Raw genomic sequence first — 22425 nt, 5'->3', positions numbered from 1 at the left:
CTCCACTTCCTAACATCGGAGCTTTAATGCCCAATATCACGTCAGAACACATCTCCCTCCCACTCCTTATCTGTCATTTTGCTGCCAGTGGGCTCGCTTCCCACAGAGTTGTTACCAGACATTGGGCTGTGTGCTTTTCCAGACCTCACAGGTCACACCAAATAGGCCACTAGCACGCACTACTGCGATATAACAGGAACACTCATCTGCAAGCTTAATCAAGCGGTAAATATCCATAAAGAAAGCAACCAAAGCATTTTCACAACAGTCGTGTAAAAATCAATATCTGAATTGCCAAATAAATCTTCTGGGCAGTAAGTTATGTAAAAATCCATACATGAATTGCCAAAAAATGAATTGACGGCAGCAGTTTACAAAAAACGCAATATGTCAACAGTCAAGAAAAATGACAGCAGTTAACATAAAAAACTACACATGAAATGCCAATGTCCAAAAGTGATTTACATAAAAAATAAAATATATTCCTGAAAATAAAAGAACTAAATATCAGTTTATGAACTAGAAAAAAATCGTCTTACAGCAGACATATAAAAATCCACACAGAACTGTCAAAGAAATCTGATTTTTCCTTTCTTGTAAGAAAAAAAAACAAACAAAACACACACACACACACACAACACACACACACACACAAAATTTATCACACAGATTTGCCTCCAATTAAGTGTCAAATTGTATCATTAAATGAATGCTCTGCCTAAGAAGTGATATTATTTTCCAACAACAGTGATAATACAAAATACAGGCAAACTGAACAACAAATGAAATAAACATATATGCTCACGCATACACACACACATGCATACTCATTCACTCATGCAAAATACATTAACACACAAACACACATACAAACACACAAAGATGCACACAGACAAAAAGACATACACAAAGACACAAATATCCACACACAGACACACACACAAAACACACACACACAAGTAAATGCAAAAACACTCATACCCACCTTTAATATTTGCTAAATGTTTTCTATATGTTTATGTTGGCAGTGAATTTGTATAATATGAGGGGATATCTGTATTCAAATGGGATGGGTGAGATGAATTTGTGCTTGAGCAAATGTGTCTATTTTTTAGTGAAAAAGAAATGCAACTGTGAATTTCGTTATCACACTATTCTTACATGTACATATATTTGCATTTTGTTCACTTGTTTGTTTCTTTTTTTCATAGATGACTTAATGTAAAAAAAAAATAAAAAAAAAATAAGCAATTGTTGCTTATTCAATTTACCATCAAATAAAAAAATTAAAAAAATTTGACTCTGAGTATGATGCAAAAACAAACACACACCCACGCTCACAAACACATCCACACACTCACGCACACCCACAACACCCTCACATATATATATTTACAAACACGCACACACACAAACACCCATTACCCCCCCCCACCCCCACACACACACCCCGCACCACTTCCCCCCCCCCCCCCCCCACACCCTCCCCACCCCACACAGTCACCTTCTCCAGAAGCTGCACATGATCCTCCAGAGAGGCGCTGTGATCCCTGGCGGTGCTCAGAATGTCCACTATGTTCTCACGAGGATGGATGCCGTTCTCAAACCGGTTGTACATGCCCCGCCAGAACCTGAAATCAGCAAAGCAGTCACTGACTTCTCCCCTGACGGCTGACAGAACCTGAAATCAGCAAACCAGTCACTAACCTCTCCCCTGACGGCTGACAGAACCTGAAATCAGCAAACGAGTCACTAACTTCTCCCCCGACGGCTGACAGAACCTGAAATCAGCAAACCAGTCACTAACCTCTCCCCTGACGGCTGACAGAACCTGAAATCAGCAAACCAGTCACTAACCTCTCCCCTGACGGCTGACAGAACCTGAAATCAGCAAACCAGTCACTAACTTCTCCCCCGACGGCTGACAGAACCTGAAATCAGCAAACCAGTCACTAACCTCTCCCCTGACGGCTGACAGAACCTGAAATCAGCAAACCAGTCACTAACTTCTTCCTTGATGGCTAACAGAACCTGAAATCAGCAAACCAGTCACTAACTTCTTCCTTGATGGCTAACAGAACCTGAAATCAGCAAACCAGTCACTAACTTCTTCCTTGATGGCCGACAGAACCTGAAATCAGCAAACCAGTCACTGACTTCTTCCTTGATGGCTAACAGAACCTGAAATCAACAAACCAGTCACTAACTTCTTCCTTGATGGCTGACAGAACCTGAAATCAGGAAACCAGTCACTAACTTCTTCCTTGATGGCTAACAGAACCTGAAATCAACAAACCAGTCACTAACTTCTTCCATGATGGCTAACAGAACCTGAAATCAGCAAACCAGTCACTAACTTCTTCCTTGATGGCTGACAGAACCTGAAATCAGCAAACCAGTCACTAACCTCTCCTCTGACGGCTGACAGAACCTGAAATCAGCAAACCAGTCACTAACCTCTCCCCTGACGGCTGACAGAACCTGAAATCAGCAAACCAGTCACTAACTTCTCCCTTGATGGCTGACAACCTACATCTGCATACAGGAGGCCCAGGTGATAGACACCTGCAGTGTCAGACTCTTGGACCCTGGTCCATCAAGTGGGTGGTCACACTGACTGACTGTGTGGCCCCAGTCTTTCCATTTCAGCCCGTAACACACTCAGTCCAGGGTAGGAGCTGACCAGGACCCAAAGATCCAACAATGATGTACCTCTGATGGGGTTCGAAACCACCGCCTCTCAAGAAACTAGCCGCTTTGCCATGACTGCAATTTAATGTATTTTATAACATTGTTTTGCATATATTTGACCACCTTGCGCATGATTATGTTCTCTTCAGCAGTCGGTCCGCAATCTTTTGGTTTCTAGTTTGTTCTGCTGTTTATCAGTATGAAATGATGGGTTTCTCAAGTTTTGATTCTAACTATCAGTCACAAAATCAGCCAAAGAAGCAACCATAGAAGTGTGTCTAAGATGCAGCCAATGAAGTGTTTATGGAAGAAGTCTTAAAATAACTCTTTGCACAAGTGTGCGCACATACATATATTTTCCCCACACAGAGAAGTTGAGAAAAGTAAACTCTCTTTCTCTCTCACTCACTCACTCACTCACATGCAAACACACACACACACACACACAAACATACGTACACACACAAACGTACGCACGCACGCACACACACACACACACACACACACACATTCTCTTTCCACATCTTCACAAAGCAAAAAGGAAATGGAAAGGATTTAGTAAAAAAAAAAAATATATAAAAAAAAGGAGGAAAAAAACATGAAAGAAAGAAAGAAAAAAAATTAAAGAAAAAAAAAGAGAAGAAAGGACAAAAGAAAGGAAAGAAATGAAAAGAATAGCAGAAGTAAAAAGAAACAAAGGATAAAACGAACCACACACACACACACACACACACACACATGTCCCTAACCATTCCTTTCTTTTCTCCAGGACATAACCTCCAGAACAAGAATAAACCCCAAACCACACAAAACAAACACACACACAAAACACAAAACAAAGAAAAACAAAACAAAGCGAAGCAAAACATCAGAGAGAGAAAGAAACAGACAAAGCAGCAGACACCTATTCATCTCGCTCAGCTGACTGCCGGAGTCCTGTTCTTGCTAAACTGGATGCATGTGGTTCTAAACAGAACAGCAGGGCTGAGGAACAATATTGATCCCTGCGTGCCAAGCCACATGCAGCCTCCTTCCATCCCAACCCATCTCCCTCCCTATCAATCGACAAGACACAGGGGGTTTAGACTGGGCAAGAATCAGGGGTTTAGACTGGGCAAGACACAGGGGTTTAGACTGGGCAAGACACGGGGGTTTAAACTGGGCAGGGTTTAGACTGGGCAGGGTTTAGACTGGGCAAGACACGGGGGTTTAGACTGGGCAGGGTTTAGACTGGGCAAGACACAGGGGATTTAGACAGAGCAAGACACAGGGGTTTAGACTGGGCAAGACACAGGGGTTTAGACTGAGCAAGACACAGGGGTTTACACTATGTAAGAAGGAAGGATCGGAATCAGAATCAGAATAACCTTGCTATCTCAGTATGGAAATGAAGGATTTAGACAAGTTAAGAGACAGGGATTTAGACTTGGGAAAGACCAAGGGGTTCGGACTGGGTAAGACACAGGGATCTAGACAGGGTTAGACACAGAGGTTTAGATGGGGGGAAAAAAAGAGGGATTTAAACTGGGTAAGACATAGGAGTCTTGACTGGATATGACAGTGGTTTAGACAAGCCAAGACACAGGGGATTTAGACTGGGTAATAATAATAATAATAATGGTATTTATATAGCTCTGAATCTTGTGCAGACACAAATCAAAGCGCTTTCGCACCAGTCATTCACATGCATGCATAACTCTAAAACTGTAGAAACTAAAGACAAGAAAGGGCAGGCAAGGGAGGTTATTTTGGGAAGAGGTGGGTTTTAAGGCCAGACTTGAAAGAGCTAAGTGTGGAGACTTGACGAAGCGAAAGAGGAAGTTCATTCCAATCGCAAGGTCCAGAGACAGAGAAAGAATGGCGGCCAACAGTCGAGTGTTTGAATCTGGGTATGTGTAAACAGAGTGGCTCCAAAGCCGATCATAGTGAGCGAGATGGAGTGTAGAGGTGAAGGCAGCCACAGAGATAGGAAGGGGCAGTTTTGTGAATACATCTATAACATAGAGTGCTGATCTTGTACTTTATTCGGTGTGAGACAGGGAGCCAGTGGAGATGTTGCAAAAGAGGAGTGATGTGCTCAGATCTTTTCTTTCTGAGGACGAGTCGGGCAGCAGAGTTTTGTATGCGCTGAAGGGACTGAAAGGATGAAGCAGGCAAACCAGACAATAGAGAGACATGGGGATTTAAGACTCGACAGGACACAGGGATTTAGACTGGGTAAAACAGAGGGGTTTAGACTGGGCAGGACAGGGGGACTGGGTAAGTCAGAGAGGTTTAGATGGGGAAAACGAGGGATTTAAACTGGGTAAGACACAGGAGTTTTGACTGGATATGACAGTGGTTTAGACAGGGCAAGACACAGTGGTTTAAGACAGGGCAAGACACAGTGGTTTAAGACTGGGTAAGACACAGGGGTTTAGACTGGACAAGAAAGAGATATAGCCTGGGTAAGACACATGGAATTAGACTGGGTAAGACACACAGATTTAGACTGGGTAAGACACAGGGGTTTAAGACTGGGCAAGACACAGTAGTTTAGACTGGACAAGAAAGAGATATAGCCTGGGTAAGACACATGGAATTAGACTGGGTAAGACACACAGATTTAGACTGGGTAAGACACAGGGGTTTAGGCCAACAGACGGGAGATAGATGACCAAGGCAGAAAGCCTGAGATCCTATGATCTGATTAATTGTTTGATGGCTACCATGAGCACATGTTTGGAAGATCAATGCCAGGTTTGCTGTGTGTATGAACATAGTTTTAGAGATGCCATAATACCAGTTTCTTTGCCCATTTTCCTGCCTGCCTGAACACAAGTGTAGAGGTGCCTGGAAAACTAAGAACTCTGCTCCGTTTGCTGTCTGTACAAACAGAACAAAGGCATGGCTGCAATACTGAGATCTTTGCACAGTCTGCTGTCTTTATGAATGCAATGTGGAGCTGCATGCAGTACTGGGATCTTTGCTAAGCTTGCAGCCTGTATGAACAGAATGTGGAGATACTTAGAATACTGATATCTTTGCACAGTTTGCTCTCTTTGTGAACAGAATGTGGAGATGCCTGCAGTACTGGGATCTCTGCTAAGCTTGCTACCTGTATGAACAGAATGTGGAGATGCCTCACAGAACTCACTTGATGCACTGAGGGCTGGTGCTGGGTTTCAGGACAGGCTGGGTGACCTCGTGCTCCTTCTTGAACAGGGGGTTGACATACTCCTGCATGTGGCGAGACAGGTACCCCCACAACGAGTACGTCCTCTCTGACAGCCTGCACATGCACAAATTATCGGACACTTTTTTTTTTCTAAATGAATGTTTTTCTATGACCAACATGATTCTTGAAAATTAGTTTTATTAAAAATGTTTTTCTATGATTAAAATTTATTGGACACAAAATGGTTACATTAACTAAATAAATATCTTTTTGCATGATTAATTTTATTTTTGAAAATTAGATTCACTAAAAGTGTTTTTCTATGATTAATTATTGTTGTTGTTTTTTTCTGAAAACAACTTGCACTGACTTATGCCTTTGCTTGAAGTGTAAACCACCCACCTGTTCCCCTTTCGCAAAAAAGCAAAAGAAATATGCCAAAAATATGTTTTGAAAACCTACATATAAAATGGAAAAAAAACCCATAAAAAACACCTTTTTTGACAATAAAGTTACATCCACAAACATATCCTTTTCATTCAACAGAAAATCCACCTGTGGTAAACAGAAAAATTATGCATTTATGACAAGGGTTCACATGAACTTAGTACAGGTAAATGAAAAACCACAAGCAAACAAGCATAAATATAGACAACAAAACATAACATACATTGATCGAGTCTTTCACAGCCAAGTTTGTGAAAAACACTCCCTGGCACCAAATATTTTAGACTCGACACTCTCAGTCACACGATTCAGTTCATGTCAAAACAACACAGAAGACTTGTTAACTTCAAACTCAGTCAAGAAGGAAAGGTTAGTCAATTTCCTAATGCATGAAAAAGTTGGCTGATGCTGTCAAGCTTTGTTACAACGTGAAAAATGGTCTTTTAAACATGATCCCTCGATGTCGATGAACGTGGTGAACTGTCTCGTTGACTTAAGCTGCCAGCAGTGGTGAAAGAGTTACACATCCTTCACCTGAGATCCAAACGGTCCTTTTCACAGTTCCCGATGAAGGTTCCAAACTGGCAGGAGTAGGCGTGGTCAAAGATGGTGAGGAGGAAGCGCTCGTTGAACTGGAAGGCGCAGGGGAACTGCTGACTGAGCTGCCACACACACTCGAGGAACTGGGCGAAGACAGGCGAGACCTCCTTCCCATCCATGCCCTCCAGGTACCCACAGCGGTCTGTGAACTTGTGGCCGAACGACAGCCACTCTTTTTCTATCAACACCTGAGGAAAAAATGTATTGCATTAAAAAAAAACAAAAAAACCCCACACAATTGTATAATACAATATAAAGATGTGGCCAAATGACAACCATTTCTTTCTATCAAAACCTGAGGAAAAAATGCATGAAAAAAAACCCCAACTTGATGATACACTGTGAACAAGTGGCCGAATGACAGCCACTCTATTTCTATCAACACCCAAGGAAAAAAATGTACAACTGCATTATACATTGTAAAGATGTGGCCAAATGACAACAAAATACTAACAGAAAAAAACAACATAAACAAAAAAAAAAGAAAAAAAAAAGAAGAAAAACTGAACTCTGTAACTTTTAACAAAACAACAAAATCAACTAAGCCATCAATCCTCTCAAAATAAATCAGACAATCACTTTACTGTCTGAAATAAGTCAAGTGTACAGAAATTTACATTCAGACCAGGGTGGGAAAAAAAAGTTAAAAGGAAATTTTTACTAAAATAAATGAATGAATGAATAAACATTGATAGGCAATACTGAAAAAGTGATGTGTAAAAAACAAAAATAACAAACAACAAAAGTTCACCCCCTCAATCTCAAAGTCTGTGGCCTTTCATACCCTGCTCTCATGGTAACCTCAGTTTTGATACCCCTCCGCTTCTGTGCTTGGGGTGAGTCCTGTCAATGTCTTCAGTATCGGCAGATTCATGGGGGGCTGTTGTTTGGGGAGCGTGGTGGCGGTCTCCACTCTGGGAGGGACGCTCAGTCAGTCTGGCTCCGCGACTAAGCCATTATTGTCGTTAGTAGGGGGCTTAGTAGGTGGTGTCCTAAGTACATTAAATCAGAACAGGCACCACTGAACACCACCAAAGTGACTCAGCAGCAGTGCAGGGTCTCCTCTGGTGTGTGGCCTTCTGGCGACCTAACATCGATGGTTCCCTTGGGACTGCCGACGCTGGAACTGTGACAGATGAACCCAGGTGTGGCCATGTATAGGGGAATGTAAATAAGCGGTGTGGGAGTAATGCCACTAAAACGGTGCAGATGATAGGACAGCAAAAAAAAAAAACAAAAACAAAAGTTCACCCCCTCACCTGGAACCCCGAAATGGTGCGGTAGTAGGGGTCAAGGATGAGGCTGGCTAGGGAGCAGGTCTGCGCTGTTCTGTCCCAGCCATCGGAGCAGTGAACCAACACGCTGATCCCATCTGATATTGCCTGCAACGTCACAGTCACCGCCCAAGTCAAGTCATCTCTGCCAGCAAGATCCATAAGCTGTATGTTTTGTTTGCTTTATCGTCCAGCCAACCACACAGGACCACATACATCAGGACTGAAAAACTAGGTACTGATCCCGTAGCACTATTCCTATCATTTGAATTTGAATACTTTTTAACATGATTGCAAATATTTGGTCAGAGGGTGATTGATTTGTGCAAGACTGAGGAAGCAGCAACTATGCACACGAAAAAAACCCCAATGTTTTGGCTGTTCACACTAACACAAACTAACACACACACACACACACACACACACATACTGTTAGATCAGGATCCTATGACATTGTTTATTGCAAGCAGCCTTGTGTGGATTCACATGGAGTAAAGGAACTAGAACTGAGAGGAACATCCCAAACTGACATCTAACCAATACTGCTGCTGCTACATGAAATAATAGTAATGGTAATCATAGATACACCATCTACCACACCACACCACCCCCAACCCACCCTCTGCACACTTACTATGCATATAAACTGACAAACTTGTTTTAATCAAGACATGAACTAAAAAGTTACAGTTATCATCGGCACACCATCTACCACACCACACCACACCCATACCACCCTCCGCACACTTATTATGCACACAGACTGACAAATCTGTTTTAATACAGAGGCACAAACTCTTACGTTTGCGATGAAGACGGACGTTTCTAGAATGGCGGAGATGTGTTTCAGCCATCCACTTCCTTCCAGTCCTGACAGGAAGGCTGTCATGGATGGGTTCTTCAGCTCACACACTGCACACAGACATTACATGGGATGGCGTGCGTGTGTGTGTGTGTGTGTGTGTGTGTGTGTGTGTGTGAGTGTGAGAGTGAGTGTGAGTGTGAGGAGATCGGGGGGCATGTGTGTGTGTGTGTGTGTGTGGGGTGGTGGTGGTGGTGGTGGTGGTGGTGGTGTGTGTGTGTGTGTGTATTTGTGTGGTGTGTGTGTAGGTGTGTGTGTGGATGGTGCATGCATTCGAGTGCTTGGACATGTGGTAGCAAGATTGTATGGTGTGTCAAGCAACACTGTTCTGAACAAACTCTAAAAAAAAATATCCAAGAGTCAAACACACACACCCACACACAAGCAGCTAATCAAAGTAATGCAAGCGTGTGCGCGCGCACACACACGCGTGCGCGCACGCACACACACATCTTAACACTCACACACACATATCTAAACACTCATACACACATCTAAACACTCACACACACATACATCTGAACACACAAACATCTGACACTCACACATACATCTAAACACTCAGACACACACATATATCTGAACACACACACATCTGCCTAAGCAAGCAAACACACACACACACACACACACACACACACCACACCCAAAACAAAGACAGCTATAAACAGTTTACCTTCCACAAGTTTCTGCAGGCTGCCTCTCATGATATGAATGTTTTCAATGCCTAGGAACTGGAACTTCATGTTGGAGTAGAAGCTTTCATTCTCATACCCCTTGCCCTGGGCCTTGTTGACCATGGCGTTTATCTGTCATCATATTCGTGCACAAATATACGTTAATGAGTGGGCATGAACAATCTATACCCTCTGTTTAGACATTCCTATGACAATTTTAAAACTGAAAACACACACACACACACACACACACACACACACACACACAACACCACACCACACCACACCACACACCCACTAGACTAGGCAGAACTAGATTTGACTTCACTAGACTATATTCCATTAGAATGGAGAGACTAGACTAGACTTCACTGGGCCTGACTTCATTATACTAGACAGACCAGACTAGACAAACCAAGATAAGTACTTGACCAGATTTGACCTGACCAGACTATACTTCACAAGACTATACTATATACAATACTAATACTGGACAAGATAAGACTAGACTAGTACAAGACTAGACCTGACCAGACCAGACAAGACTGAACTTGACAAAGACTGGACTGGACAAGACAAGGGCTAGACCAGTCTAGACACTTGACATGACATGACGTGACACAGCGTCTCACCTTGGGCCTGGTGTCCACCACGTACATGAAGGAGGAGTTGGGGTTGGCCTTCAGGATGGCCTGCAGCATCTGTTCGTCCTCCAGGCACCGCGCGCTGAACCCTGCCATCGGCTGACTGCTTCGGGTCACCGCAGCCTGGAAAAAGAGACAGCACACACCTCACACACCCAGCTTTGCCCTTACACTCAGCTTCGCCTCTTTCTTTTGGGGTTCTATTTTCTTCTTGCTTCTTGTGAAGCTTTCTCATTGCCATGGACACCTTAGTCAGCCAGACAGTTCACCGCCATCGATGTTAACACTGTTTTTCACATTGTGACAAAGCTCGACAGCAGCAGCCAACTTTCCCAAGCAATAGGAAACTGCATAACCTTCCCACCTCGACTGAGTTTGAACACTTACATCCATTGCGTTGTTTTGACGTGAACTGAATCAAGTGACAGCGAACGTCGAGTCTAAAATATTTGGCAATTTAGGAGAGTTTTACACAAATAAACTTGGTGGCAAAAGAGTTAACGTGATTTACAGACTACAGGGTAGTACTTTTTTCCTTGCGGGAGGGTTTGGGGGAAGACACAACACAAATAACATACTTAACTTCACCCCTTTCACTTGTTTTTTGCTGTTGTTGTTGGGTTTGGTTTTTTTTTTGTTGTTTTTTTTTGTTTTTTGTTTGTTTGTTTATTCCTTTTTGTTTGTTCTTTTCACCGTATTTTTCAGACCAAAAGGCAATACTTTTTGCACTGGGGGAGGGTTTGGAGGAGGGGAGAGACAGCGCATATATCACACACTCAGCTTTGCCCCTTTTGTTCTTTTTGGTGTTTTACTTCCTATTGTGGTACTGTACGTTGCAGACCAAAAAGCAATACTTTTTGCATTGGGGGAGGGTTTGGGGACACAACAGACATCACGCACTTAGCTTCATCCCTTTTATTTTTTTTGTTGCTGCTTTTTTTTTCTTTTCTTTTTTCTTGGTAGGGTAGTTTACAGACTAAAAGGCACTACTTTTTTCTTTGGGGGAGGGAAGAGACAACGCACACACATCGCACACTCACCTTCACTCCCCCCCGCCCCCCCCTCTTTTTGTCAGTTTATTTTACAAAATGAAGGGCAATACTTCTTTCCTTGGGGGAGGGGGAGAGACAGCACATGTACCACACGCTCAGTTTTGCTCACTGTGCTCTTCGTCTTCTTCCTGTACTTTACAAACTGTTGGGCAATATTTTTATCCTTGAGGGAGAGTTTGGGGGAGGGAGAGACAGCACACATATCACACACTCAGCTTCATCCCTTTGGGGTTTTTTTTTTTTTTTTTTTTTCTCTCATTGCTACTGTAATTCACAGACTAAAGGGCAATACTTTTCCCCCTGGGGGAAGGAAGAGGCAGCACACACACACATTCAACTTCACTTTTTTTTTCTTTCTTTTTTTTTTTTTTTTGCTACGGTATCTTACAGACTAAAAGGCAATACTTTTTTCCTTGGAGGAGTGTTTGGGGGATGTGAGAGACAGTACATACATCACACATTCAGCTTTGCTTCTTTTGTTTTCTCTTCTTGTTACCAAGGGTTTTCTTTTTGTTTTTTTTAAAACTAACAATGATGATAATAACAACTAACAATAATTATAATAATAATCATCATCATAATGATAATAATAAAATAAATTAATAATAAATGGAAAAAAAAACAATAAAAAGAAGAACAAAAAACAATGATAAGAAAAAAAAAGTATTTATGTGCGCTGAATCATGTGCAGAGACAAATCAAAGCGCTCACACAGACTAAACAGCAATACTTTTCCCTCAACATCAATCCATGCACCTTATGTCATGGTACGCCTAACGTGTTGCTGAAATATGTTGAAACGCTGTCATGAATCCAACACTATCAAGGTTGACCTCTGAACCTGGTAGTAAGATGCCATGGTGAAAACAAAAGAAACCTTCCCAAGGCTCAGACTAAAAACAGCTCACAAACAGCTTACTCTCTCACAAACAGCATGTTAAGGGGACGAGGGACAGGATGGATTTGATTAAACAAACAGACAGACAAACAAAAAAAGGTGGAAACTCCTTCATCGTCATCAATAGAAACAAAATAGTCTCAAAGTCTGTGGCCTTTCATGCCCTGCTCTCATGGTGACCTCAGTTTCGATACCCCTCCACTTCCGTGCTTGGGGTGAGTCCTGTCAATGTCGTCAGTGTTGGCAGATTCATGGAGGGCTGTTGTTTGAGGGACGTGGTGGCGGTCTCCACTCTGGGAGGGACGCTCACTCAGTCTGGCTCCGTGACTAAGCCATTATTGTCGTTAGCAGGGGGCTTAGTAGATGGTGTCCTAAGTATGTTAAAACAGAACAGGCACCACTGAACATCACCGAAGTGACTCAGCAGCGGTGCAGGGTCTCCTCTGGTGTGTGGCCTCCTGGCGACTTAACATCGATGATTCCCTGTGGACTGCTGACGCTGGAACTACGACGGACGAACCCGGGTGTGGCTGTGTATGGGGAAATCTAAATGGGCGTCGTGGGAGTAATGCCACTGAAACTGCAGATGATGGGGCAGCAAAAAAAAAAAAAAGAAAAGAAAAAAGAAAAAAGGTGGAAACTGACAGAGCAGACAGAGAACAGATGATGCGACAAGAGCAGACAGTTACGATGACGTCACAGCCTGGACATCAACTTGGTCTGAAGGCCCAAACATGGCCATGGCAGTGACAGTGGCCGACCCATCAATGACTGGCTTCTTGTTTAGCATTTTAATGTGCACCTTATAACTTGCTGCGTCAACTGCGCTGTTTAATTTGAAGGATGCATCTCAAGTCCAAAGCCTTGTAGCTGTAGTCAGTAAAATTGCTAAGATGAACGCACAGGGTCTATGTGGGTTGGAAACATTCTAGTACCCACACTCACTGCAGGGAGAGAGGAAGGGATCAAGAGGAAGAAACTGAGAGAGGGAGAGAGAGCAAGAGAGAGAGAGAGAGAGAGAGAGAGAGAGAAACACTGACACTAGTTTATGGAATAGGCCACAGCCCTTTTCAATGAGGGTTCACAATCCAGAGAGACAGACAGACAGACAGACAGACAGAGACAGACAGACAGAGGAAGACAGAGAGAGAGAGAGAGATAGACAGACAGACAGAGACAGACAGACAGAGGGAGACAGACAGAGAGAGAGAGACAGACAGACAGACAAACAGAGACAGGCAGACAGACAAAGACCATCACACAGTCACTTTTCAATATAATGAAAAGCTGTCATCCACATCCCCCTATTCTTTCTCCACTATCATTCTTTTCCCAAATCCTACAATTACTTGCCAGTCCCAAATCAAAGAAAAATGACACAATCTTCATCACAGAGCCGCTGTGACAAAACCCATAACTTCAATAAAGAAAATGGCAACTCCTGAAGACCCAGCTGAATGCCATACAACAGTGCTTCCAACACAGTGGAAAGTTTATCATAAAAAAAAGCCACAAAACTACAGCAAAGAAATCCCATTTCCCAAAATTGCATCCTGTGGCAACCTTCAAACTGGCACAAAGCAGCACACACACTAAAAAAAAAAAAAAAAAAAAAAAAAATCCAGCAATTTCCTTATCCTTTCTTCACCCCTTCTCCTCAACCTTCCTGGAAGGAAGCAATCGCCCCCGTGGAGTTATTGATTTCAGTTCTCACATCTACCGTAGCGTTCATCTGTGGCACCAGACCGTAAATTCTTGCCATACAGAAAATGAAATCAGCAAGTCCGCTTGTCTGGTTCCAAAAGCGGAGCCCTCTGAATCTGCACTGACTCACTGTCAGTGTGGGTCTGGGAGACCATCAACTGATCTATTGCTTGGATGGTCCATCACCTGCCAAGTCAATAACTGTTTGACCAATATCAGCCTTTTTTGACTCACTTGTGTAAACAAAGTGAGTCTATGTTTTAACCCGGTGTTCAGTTGTCTGTGTGTGTGTGTGTGTGTGTGTGTGTGTGTGTGTGTGTGTGTGTCCATGTGTCTGTGTGTCCATGGTAAACTTTAACATTGACATTTTCTCTGCAAATACTTTGTCAGTTGACACCAAATTTGGCATAAAAATAGGAAAAATTCAGTTCTTTCCAGTCATCTTGTTTAAAACAATATTGCACATCTGGGATGGGCACAAAAAAATAATAAAAGAAGCCTAATTATATGCAAATTGCATTTACTGTTATATTTATATTTTCTGTATTCTCTAAACTTGGCACTTTGACCTCTTATTCTGACACAACAACAAGAGGAGTCATTATTATCATTTTTTGTTCAAACAGGAACTTCTTTTGCTAAGCATGGAATTTTTATTTATTTTGCAAACATTTTGGTGCAGATAGTAAAAAAGGGAAATTACTCTGTAATTAATGCTAGGGGACTTAATTTATCACAAGTGAGTCTTGAAGGCCTTGCCTCTCTTGTTTTTTTCTTTTTTTGTTTGTTTGACTGAGCATGTCTAATGTAAAGAAGATCCGTCTTCATTCTTTCCATTGCATTCAAGGTACAGTCAGTGCCTGAACTGTATTTTCAGAGACAGAAAGAGCATTTTATAAATTAGTGTGGGATAGTTTATGCTGTAAACCATCATCTAGGCTGCCTGCCGTGCAGGACTGACTCCCAAAGTCACTAATGCAGTTGCTTTTATCAACAAAACAATCACTATGTCTGGCACAAATGGTGTAAGGTCTTCATACGGAGTGTAAAACACAACAGCATTTCTGTGACTTCAGTCACTTTTCTAAAGTTAATATCCTGGATAAGTGAGATCTGTTAAAAACAAACAAAACAAAAAAACCCAAAAACTTTCTCACTGTATATTCAGATTGATGTCCCATTACCAGGCAGAAAGTTGCTGCTCCTGGCAGATGTACACATCAATGTAACTTTCATGCTCAGCACAAGTTACAATTTTAACTAAAAATAATGAAATGACAGCCATTCATCAATGTGTCAGTTTGTGAAATAAAAGCACTAAAATACTGAAGTAAATAAAACTGTGACAGTAAACATTCATTGCTTCTTGTGTCCCTCTGCAGTGCATTGTCATCATAAATAGACTGTGTCAAAAGAACTCTTTTTTGTCTACATCTACAACATATTTCATGTTGACAGACAAAGTATTTCCAGAGAAAATGAACTGGTTAAAGCTTATAATGGACACACACAAACACACACACACACAGAGAAAAAAAGGGTTATTCCACACACTTCCTTTGTTGACACACATGAACCAAGAAGGAATGAAATCTGAAGGAAAACTTATCTGTGTGCCAGAGCACAGACTTACCACGCTATATAGTTACCTGATTTTCTCTGTGCAAGTATGACAGGACAGGCAGACGTCCCCGACTTCGAAACTTGGAGCTGCCCACTAACACTGGTGTTGATGCGCTGGCCGGCACGTACAGCAGACTAGGATATGTATCACATAGCTAGAGAAAACACACACACACACAAAGTCAGTTTCAGTTTCAGCAGACTAGGATATGTATCACATAGCTAGAGAAAACACACACACACAAAGTCAGTTTCAGTTTCAGCGTACAGCAGACTAGGATATGTATCACATAGCTAGAGAAAACACATACACACAAAGTCAGTTTCAGTTTCACCATACAGCAGACTGGGATATGTATCACATAGCAAGAGAAAACACACACACACACAAAGTCAGTTTCAGTTTCAGCGTACAGCAGACTAGGATATGTATCACATAGCTAGAGAAAACACACACACACACATACAAAGTCGTTTCAGTTTCAGCGTACAGTAGACGAAGATATATATCATATAGCTGGAGAAAACACACACACACAAGGTCAGTTTCACTTTCAGCATACACCCGACTAGATTATGTATTACATAGCTGAAGAAAATACTGTGAAAGTGACCTTTTTCAACTGTTTTATTATTCAACACTGATTCCCAGTTCTAATTCGGATTCTGACCTCATATTTTTTGTTGAGACTGGACTGGGTCCAGTGTTCAGAGGGTGCCCCCATGCGGAGGTACTCTGACTGGATGTCGTAGAAGTCCCACCCATAGGACCGGTTCCAGTCGTCGATGGCTGTGAAATGGAATGCGTACAGGCTTTCTATGTTGGCTGCAACAGCATCAAAAACAACATGGGGAGAACATGTTAATGGTTAGACTCACAGTCATAGGGTAGGTTCAGTTATGTTTGAAATAGATACAATTCCTAGACCATTCTAAATCTCTGGGGGGGGAAACAAAATAACTCAAAATCACCAGAAAACAAAAAACCATCAACACCAACAACATTTCCATAAAAACTGTGTTTTACACATGTTTTTTTGTTTTTGTTTTTTGTTTAGGCTTAGTTGGGACAAGAAAGAGAACTATTTACATAATCCACTGAATGCCAATACGGGATCCACTCCATGCACATTTGATCAACTGTATGCATATATACAAATACACACAAAGTGGGTTCAGGCGTCAGAAGGTCTGCATAGCTGTTGACCTGGGAGGTGGGAAAAAAAAATGTCCACTCTTAACCCACCAGTTGCCATGCCCAGGATTTGAACCCAGCACCCTTAGACTGTAAGTCCAATGCTCTAACCACTCGGCTGTAACACCAGGGGTGACATGGGTTACGGTTACAAGCAGGGACTCACTGGGTCGGGAGAAGTCCTGCAGGGACTGGTAGATGTCCTGGCAGTCCCGTTCCCGTGGAATGACGAAGGTGACGCACATGAAGTTCTTGCACCGTACCAGGAGGGGGGACCCGCCCGTGGTCAGAGGCTGCTTCTCCACCTGGCCAATGTGCATGTGGAGAATCTGGAGGAAACAAACACAACAGGTTTGATGCAGAGTGGTTTGAAATGTAGGTAATGCGTTTGTTGTGTGTGTCATGTGTGTGTTGTGTTGTGGTTGTGGTTGTGGTTGTGGTTTTGTTGTGTTGTGTGTGTGTGTGTATGTGTATGTGTGTGTGTGTGTGTGCGCGCACATGTGAGTGCAAGTTAATGTATGTGAGGGGTTCATATATACATAATTGTATTTGCCTGCGTGTCTCTGTTTGAAGTGGCCTCTGTGTGTATGTGTGTAAGTGCAAGTGTGTGTGCATCATGGCATTGTGAGTGCAATTATTTCAGATTAACTGGTTACTGAAGGTGATTTGTCAACAACAAGTATCAGCAGATTCATTGTAGATGTATAGGCATTGACTGTTTCTGTAAATCAAGAGAAAGGCATGAATACAAATGATAACTTCTGTTCATCATGATTTAGACTTGAATTCATATGATAACATCTGCAACCCAAGATAAAATCATGAATCTATATCAGTATATGATTGCTGCTGTAAGACATGAACATGCAACAAGGACCCCAACCCCACCCCACTTTCTGACTTGGGATGGTAAAGAATCAGCACCCCAGCCTCACAGCCATTTCTTGGGCTTCCTGTATAATGGAGTCTGGCACTAAGTGTCTGTCTCAGACCCCAGGAAGCAGAGTTCAGCCCTAAAACCAATGGAGACAGACAGCACTGACAGCTGGCACCCTTGAGACAGAAGCCAAGGCATCCATCATGCTCTGACTCAACAGGGCAAGAAGTTTCTATTACAACAGCATGGGGTCTGGACCTCATGAAACAGTCCACTTTCGGTCCACTTTCGTGGTTCCCGTAATTTTGTCTGAGTGATGCAGACAGCTCTTCTGACCTTGACAGGTGCTGGGTATATATAATTCATCTTCACCCAGAAGGGTTTTTTTCCTACTGAGTTTGTGGGTGGCAACTACTACTTCCACTCACATGTACAAGGGGGCTCTTTATAACCATGTCTACCCTGCCATGTTGGCAGCCATACTCTGTTTTCAGGGCCTGCACATGCTGTGTATGTTCTTGTTTCTGTTACCCACCAAATGCTGACAAAGATTATGGGATCTTCAATGTTTGCACTTGATCTTCAGCCAGCATGTACAGATGAGAAAGGTTCAGGCTCCTCAACCTAAAGCAACGTTTTATCCTGGAACAGTGTCTGCCACAAACGTTTCCCTCGCATCAGAAGGGGCCAGGCAGCAGCAGAAGCAGCAACTTGTCTTCGGCCCAGCACAAAAATCAAATCAATGGAGACAGGGAAGACGACTGACTGCACCCTTGGGATTGTGGCTCACACAGTCTGCAAGCCATGGGGGCAACAAGGTTCTAGGGGGCTGTCTGTTGTTGAAGATTACAGGAACTGATCTACCAAGGGAGGGAGGGAGGGAGAGAGAGAGAGAGAGAGAGAGAGAATGTGTGCATGTATGCATGCATGCTTGAGAGAGTGTGTGCATGTGTACGTGTGTGTGGGAGGGGGCGGGGGGAGAGGGGGGGGGAAGTGGTCTGTAACTGTTTCTCAAAAGCTGCAGAAAGCCCAAAGAAAAGAAGACAGCCAACCATAACATCACCACTGACACAACCAAAAGAACAACATTCATTGCAAGACCACTAGGCTGCAGCAGCAGGCATCAGAGGAGATGGAATGAGAGAGGGAAGGCTGCACCCCACCTCAGCAGCTAACACACTTTGTGAGCTGTGTAACTTGTCAGGTCAACCGGTCCCTGAGAGGCGTGGTGAATTTGGTTGGTAAAGCTTGGCCAACTTTTTTGTTGTTGTTGTAATTGTATCAGCGAGAACACGGCATTTCTCTGATCGTAAAGAGTGGCTGATCGATCGATCAATCTTACTGGATCAATTATTATAATCCAACGCTACGTATCATGTCTACACACTGTCACACCACATACACCCAGACATGCTCTCTCTGTGTCTGTGACTCTTTCTTTGTGTACCCCTTAAACACACACACACACACACGCACGCACACAGCGCACGCACACACACGCACACACACGCACACACACACACACACACACACACACACACAACACACATACACACAATACCACCTACGCTAAAAACTATCATCCTAATGCCCTTCACTAATTCTCCAAGACACAATTCCACAAACACCCCTCTACCACCACCCAGTCCCCTGAAAAAAGAAGAAAAGGAAAAAGGAATGGGGGAAGACAGGGACCCAACAATTCACTGGGGACACCAGCAGCAGCTAACCCAATCTACACCCCAGAACTCCGTGTCCTGGGCTATAATACTGCAGTCCTCGTCAGAGACAGGGTAGGGGGAGTTAAGCACCCCAGCCGACCCACCACATCTCCACAAACACACACACACACACACACACAGGGCCATCTATCACATCACACCACTACCACCACCACCACCACCACTACCACCCTTATAACAACCACCAACCAACCACAAGCACTTGTCACGTCACAGTTGCTGAGAGGTCAGACAATGGTGGATAAAAAAAAATCTAATTAAAAAAAAGGGGGGTGGGGTAGAGGGTGGGGGACACAGGAGAAAGAAATTCTTCAAGCCACATTACTACTAATAATGTTAAGTGCTACTACTGCTAACAATAATAATGATAATCATCATCATCATCATCGCCATCATCATCTGCTTGTCTTTGCAAGCCATTAAAATGATGATAGTGTTCTGTTTGTCTTTCATTCCGTCCTCCTCCTCCCCCTTACAACCATTGTGTCTCTTCACACCCTATTTACCTCTTGTCCTGTCGTGTTTTTCTTTCATTCTGCTTTCCTCCACCAGTTCATTTCCACACTTTGATTTCTCTCTCTGTCACTGTCTGTCCCTCTCTCTCTCTCTTCCCTCCACCCTCCCCTCTGTCTTTGCTTTCCGAACACACAGAGAGAGAGACAGAGAGACAGAGACAGAGAGAAACAGACAGACAGACAGATTGACAGACAGAGGCACACAGACAGCGATAGAGACAGAGAGAGAGAGAGAGAGAGAGAGAGAGAGAGACAGGCACAGAGAGAGAGAGAGAGAGCGAGAGCGAGAGAGAGAGAGAGAGAGGTGCGTGTTTGCACGCGTTCGTATATATGTATATATATTGTGTGTGTGTGTGTGTGTGTGTGTGTGTGTGTGTGTGTGTGTGTGTGTGTGTGTGTGTGTGTGTGCGTGTGTGCGTGTGTGTGTTCGTGCGCGCGTGTGTGTATGCGCGCGTGTGTATGAATTTCTTTACGCACCTGCGTCCACTGCTTAACTATGATGGTTTAATACTTCTCAATGTCCTTAAAAAATCTCAATGAATATAAACAAGTTCTAAAACAAACATCGCAATGTTTATGCAAGCCACGGCATGCGACCGACATTGTAAAACCAAGACCATTTACCAAACGGAGATTGTTACCAATCCGTTTACCATTGTTACCAAACTATTCCACCACACTGATCTCTTCCAGCAAGTTCTTGTAAACAACTCGGGCCTATTCTCTCTTTTGTACGTTGTTCTGAAAAAAAAGAAAAGAAAAAAAGGGGGAGCACGTGCTTTCTCCTTTCTAACAATGGAAGCGGTTGAACCACTGTTAGCATTAGGTTTCCACACGGGGAGAAAAACAGAGAGAGGCAGAGACCGACCAAGGAAGAGAGAGAGAGACGGAGACAGACAGAGACAGAGAGAGACAGACAGAGACAGCGATTCAGGCAGAATGAGAGAGAAAAAGACTAAACTAGAAACAGATATACAGACAGCTCAGAGAGAGAGACGGAGACAGACAGAGACAGATAGAGAGAGACAGACAGAGACAGCGATTCAGGCAGAATGAGAGAGAAAAAGACTGAACTAGAAACAGACAGACAGACAAACAGACAGACAGACTGAGAGAGATTCAGACAGAATGAGAGACAGAAACAGACTGGACTACAGAGAGAAAGAGAGCGGGGGCGGGAGGGAGGGAGAGAGAGATAAAGAAAGAAAGAGATTCAAACAGAATGAGAGAAAGAAAAAGAAACTAGAGAGACAGACAGACAGACAGAGAGAGAGAGAGCACAGCGCAAACGCTGGCCATATTCAGCCGCTTTTGCAAAGGTCTTCTTTGTGTTCCGATGCTCGAGTCAATCCCATAGACGGCCGTTTCCCTTCCCTTGCTGCAGTGCAGGTCTTTGTTGTATGTTTGTATGTTTTTTGTCATATTCACCACACATGTATGGCAGGGACAAAATCAAATGGAAACTTGTTTATTCTGTTGCGTTTTCTCCTTTTGTTTTATTCACATTTGTTTATTTCTGCTGTCCTGGCATGTACCAGAACTGTTTCTCCATAAATGGTTTGTTGTTTTTTGTTTTTTGGGTTTTTTTTTTCCCAATTGTTCCTTCTCTCGTCTTTCTTTCTGTTTATATATGTATCTTCGTCAGCCACAGCTGTGGTGTTCACAACGTAAGGGCAGCTACTATATTGTACCGATGTAATCTATCCACAAGGTTCACTTGGGAACTTGTATGATTTTCTTCTATGGAGCATGGTGAAATGTTGAATTTTCCGAAAAAAAGAGCGGCGTATGCAGCCAGTGTAATAAGCACCACTGATAACCGGTGCTTTCTTGCACACACACACACACACACACACACACACACACACACACACACACACATGTATTTGTATTTCTTTTTATCACAACAGATTTCTATGTGTGAAATACGGGCTGCTCTCCCCAGGGACAGCGCGTCGCTACACTACAGCGCCACCCATTAAAAAAAATTTTTTTTCCTGCGTGCAGTTTGATTTGTTTTTCCTATCGAAGTGGATTTTTCTACAGAAGTTTGCCAGGAACAACCCTTTTAATTGTTGCCGTGGGTTCTTTTACGTGCGCTAAGTGCATGCTGCACACGGGACCTCCGTATATCGTCTCATCCGAATGACTAGTGTCCAGACCACCTGTAGTGGAGGGGGAGAAAATATCGGCGGCTGAGCCGTGATTCGAACAAATGCGCTCAGATTCTCTCTCTTCTTAGGCGGACGCGTTACCTCTAGGCCATCACTCCACTACTGTGTGTGTGTTGTGTGTGTGTGTGTGTGTGTGTGTGTGTGTGTGTGTGTGTGTGTGTGTACTTTTTTTTTATATTATTATTATTATTTTACAATGAAAATCCACAGTTACTGTTTATAAATCACCGATTAACTGTAAAGGTTTAGCGGAACCATTCGATATTTCAAACGCGTTTTTCAAGTAGTTCATG

The 22425-nt window shown here is 43.1% G+C and overlaps 1 protein-coding gene across 2 annotated transcripts in view; it reads right to left on the bottom strand.

The window, feature by feature from the left end:
* LOC143298707 (phosphatidylinositol-3,5-bisphosphate 3-phosphatase MTMR8-like) overlaps nucleotides 1-22425 on the bottom strand; it is a 115587-nt gene that overhangs the window by 19435 nt on the left and 73727 nt on the right. For both annotated transcript variants that reach the window (XM_076611605.1, XM_076611604.1), the window contains exons 3-12: nucleotides 16991-17153; nucleotides 16301-16455; nucleotides 15656-15784; nucleotides 10341-10475; nucleotides 9708-9840; nucleotides 8972-9081; nucleotides 8155-8277; nucleotides 6830-7083; nucleotides 5828-5962; nucleotides 1505-1631 (exon numbers count right to left, since the gene is read on the bottom strand). In XM_076611605.1, the coding sequence (XP_076467720.1) occupies nucleotides 1505-1631; nucleotides 5828-5962; nucleotides 6830-7083; nucleotides 8155-8277; nucleotides 8972-9081; nucleotides 9708-9840; nucleotides 10341-10475; nucleotides 15656-15784; nucleotides 16301-16455; nucleotides 16991-17153 (1464 nt within the window). The remainder of the gene's footprint in view (nucleotides 1-1504; nucleotides 1632-5827; nucleotides 5963-6829; nucleotides 7084-8154; nucleotides 8278-8971; nucleotides 9082-9707; nucleotides 9841-10340; nucleotides 10476-15655; nucleotides 15785-16300; nucleotides 16456-16990; nucleotides 17154-22425) is intronic.

This window comes from Babylonia areolata, chromosome 24 (genome assembly GCF_041734735.1).
Source record: "Babylonia areolata isolate BAREFJ2019XMU chromosome 24, ASM4173473v1, whole genome shotgun sequence".
NCBI lineage: Eukaryota > Metazoa > Mollusca > Gastropoda > Neogastropoda > Buccinidae > Babylonia > Babylonia areolata.
This window is presented reverse-complemented; position numbering and strand designations above follow the sequence as displayed.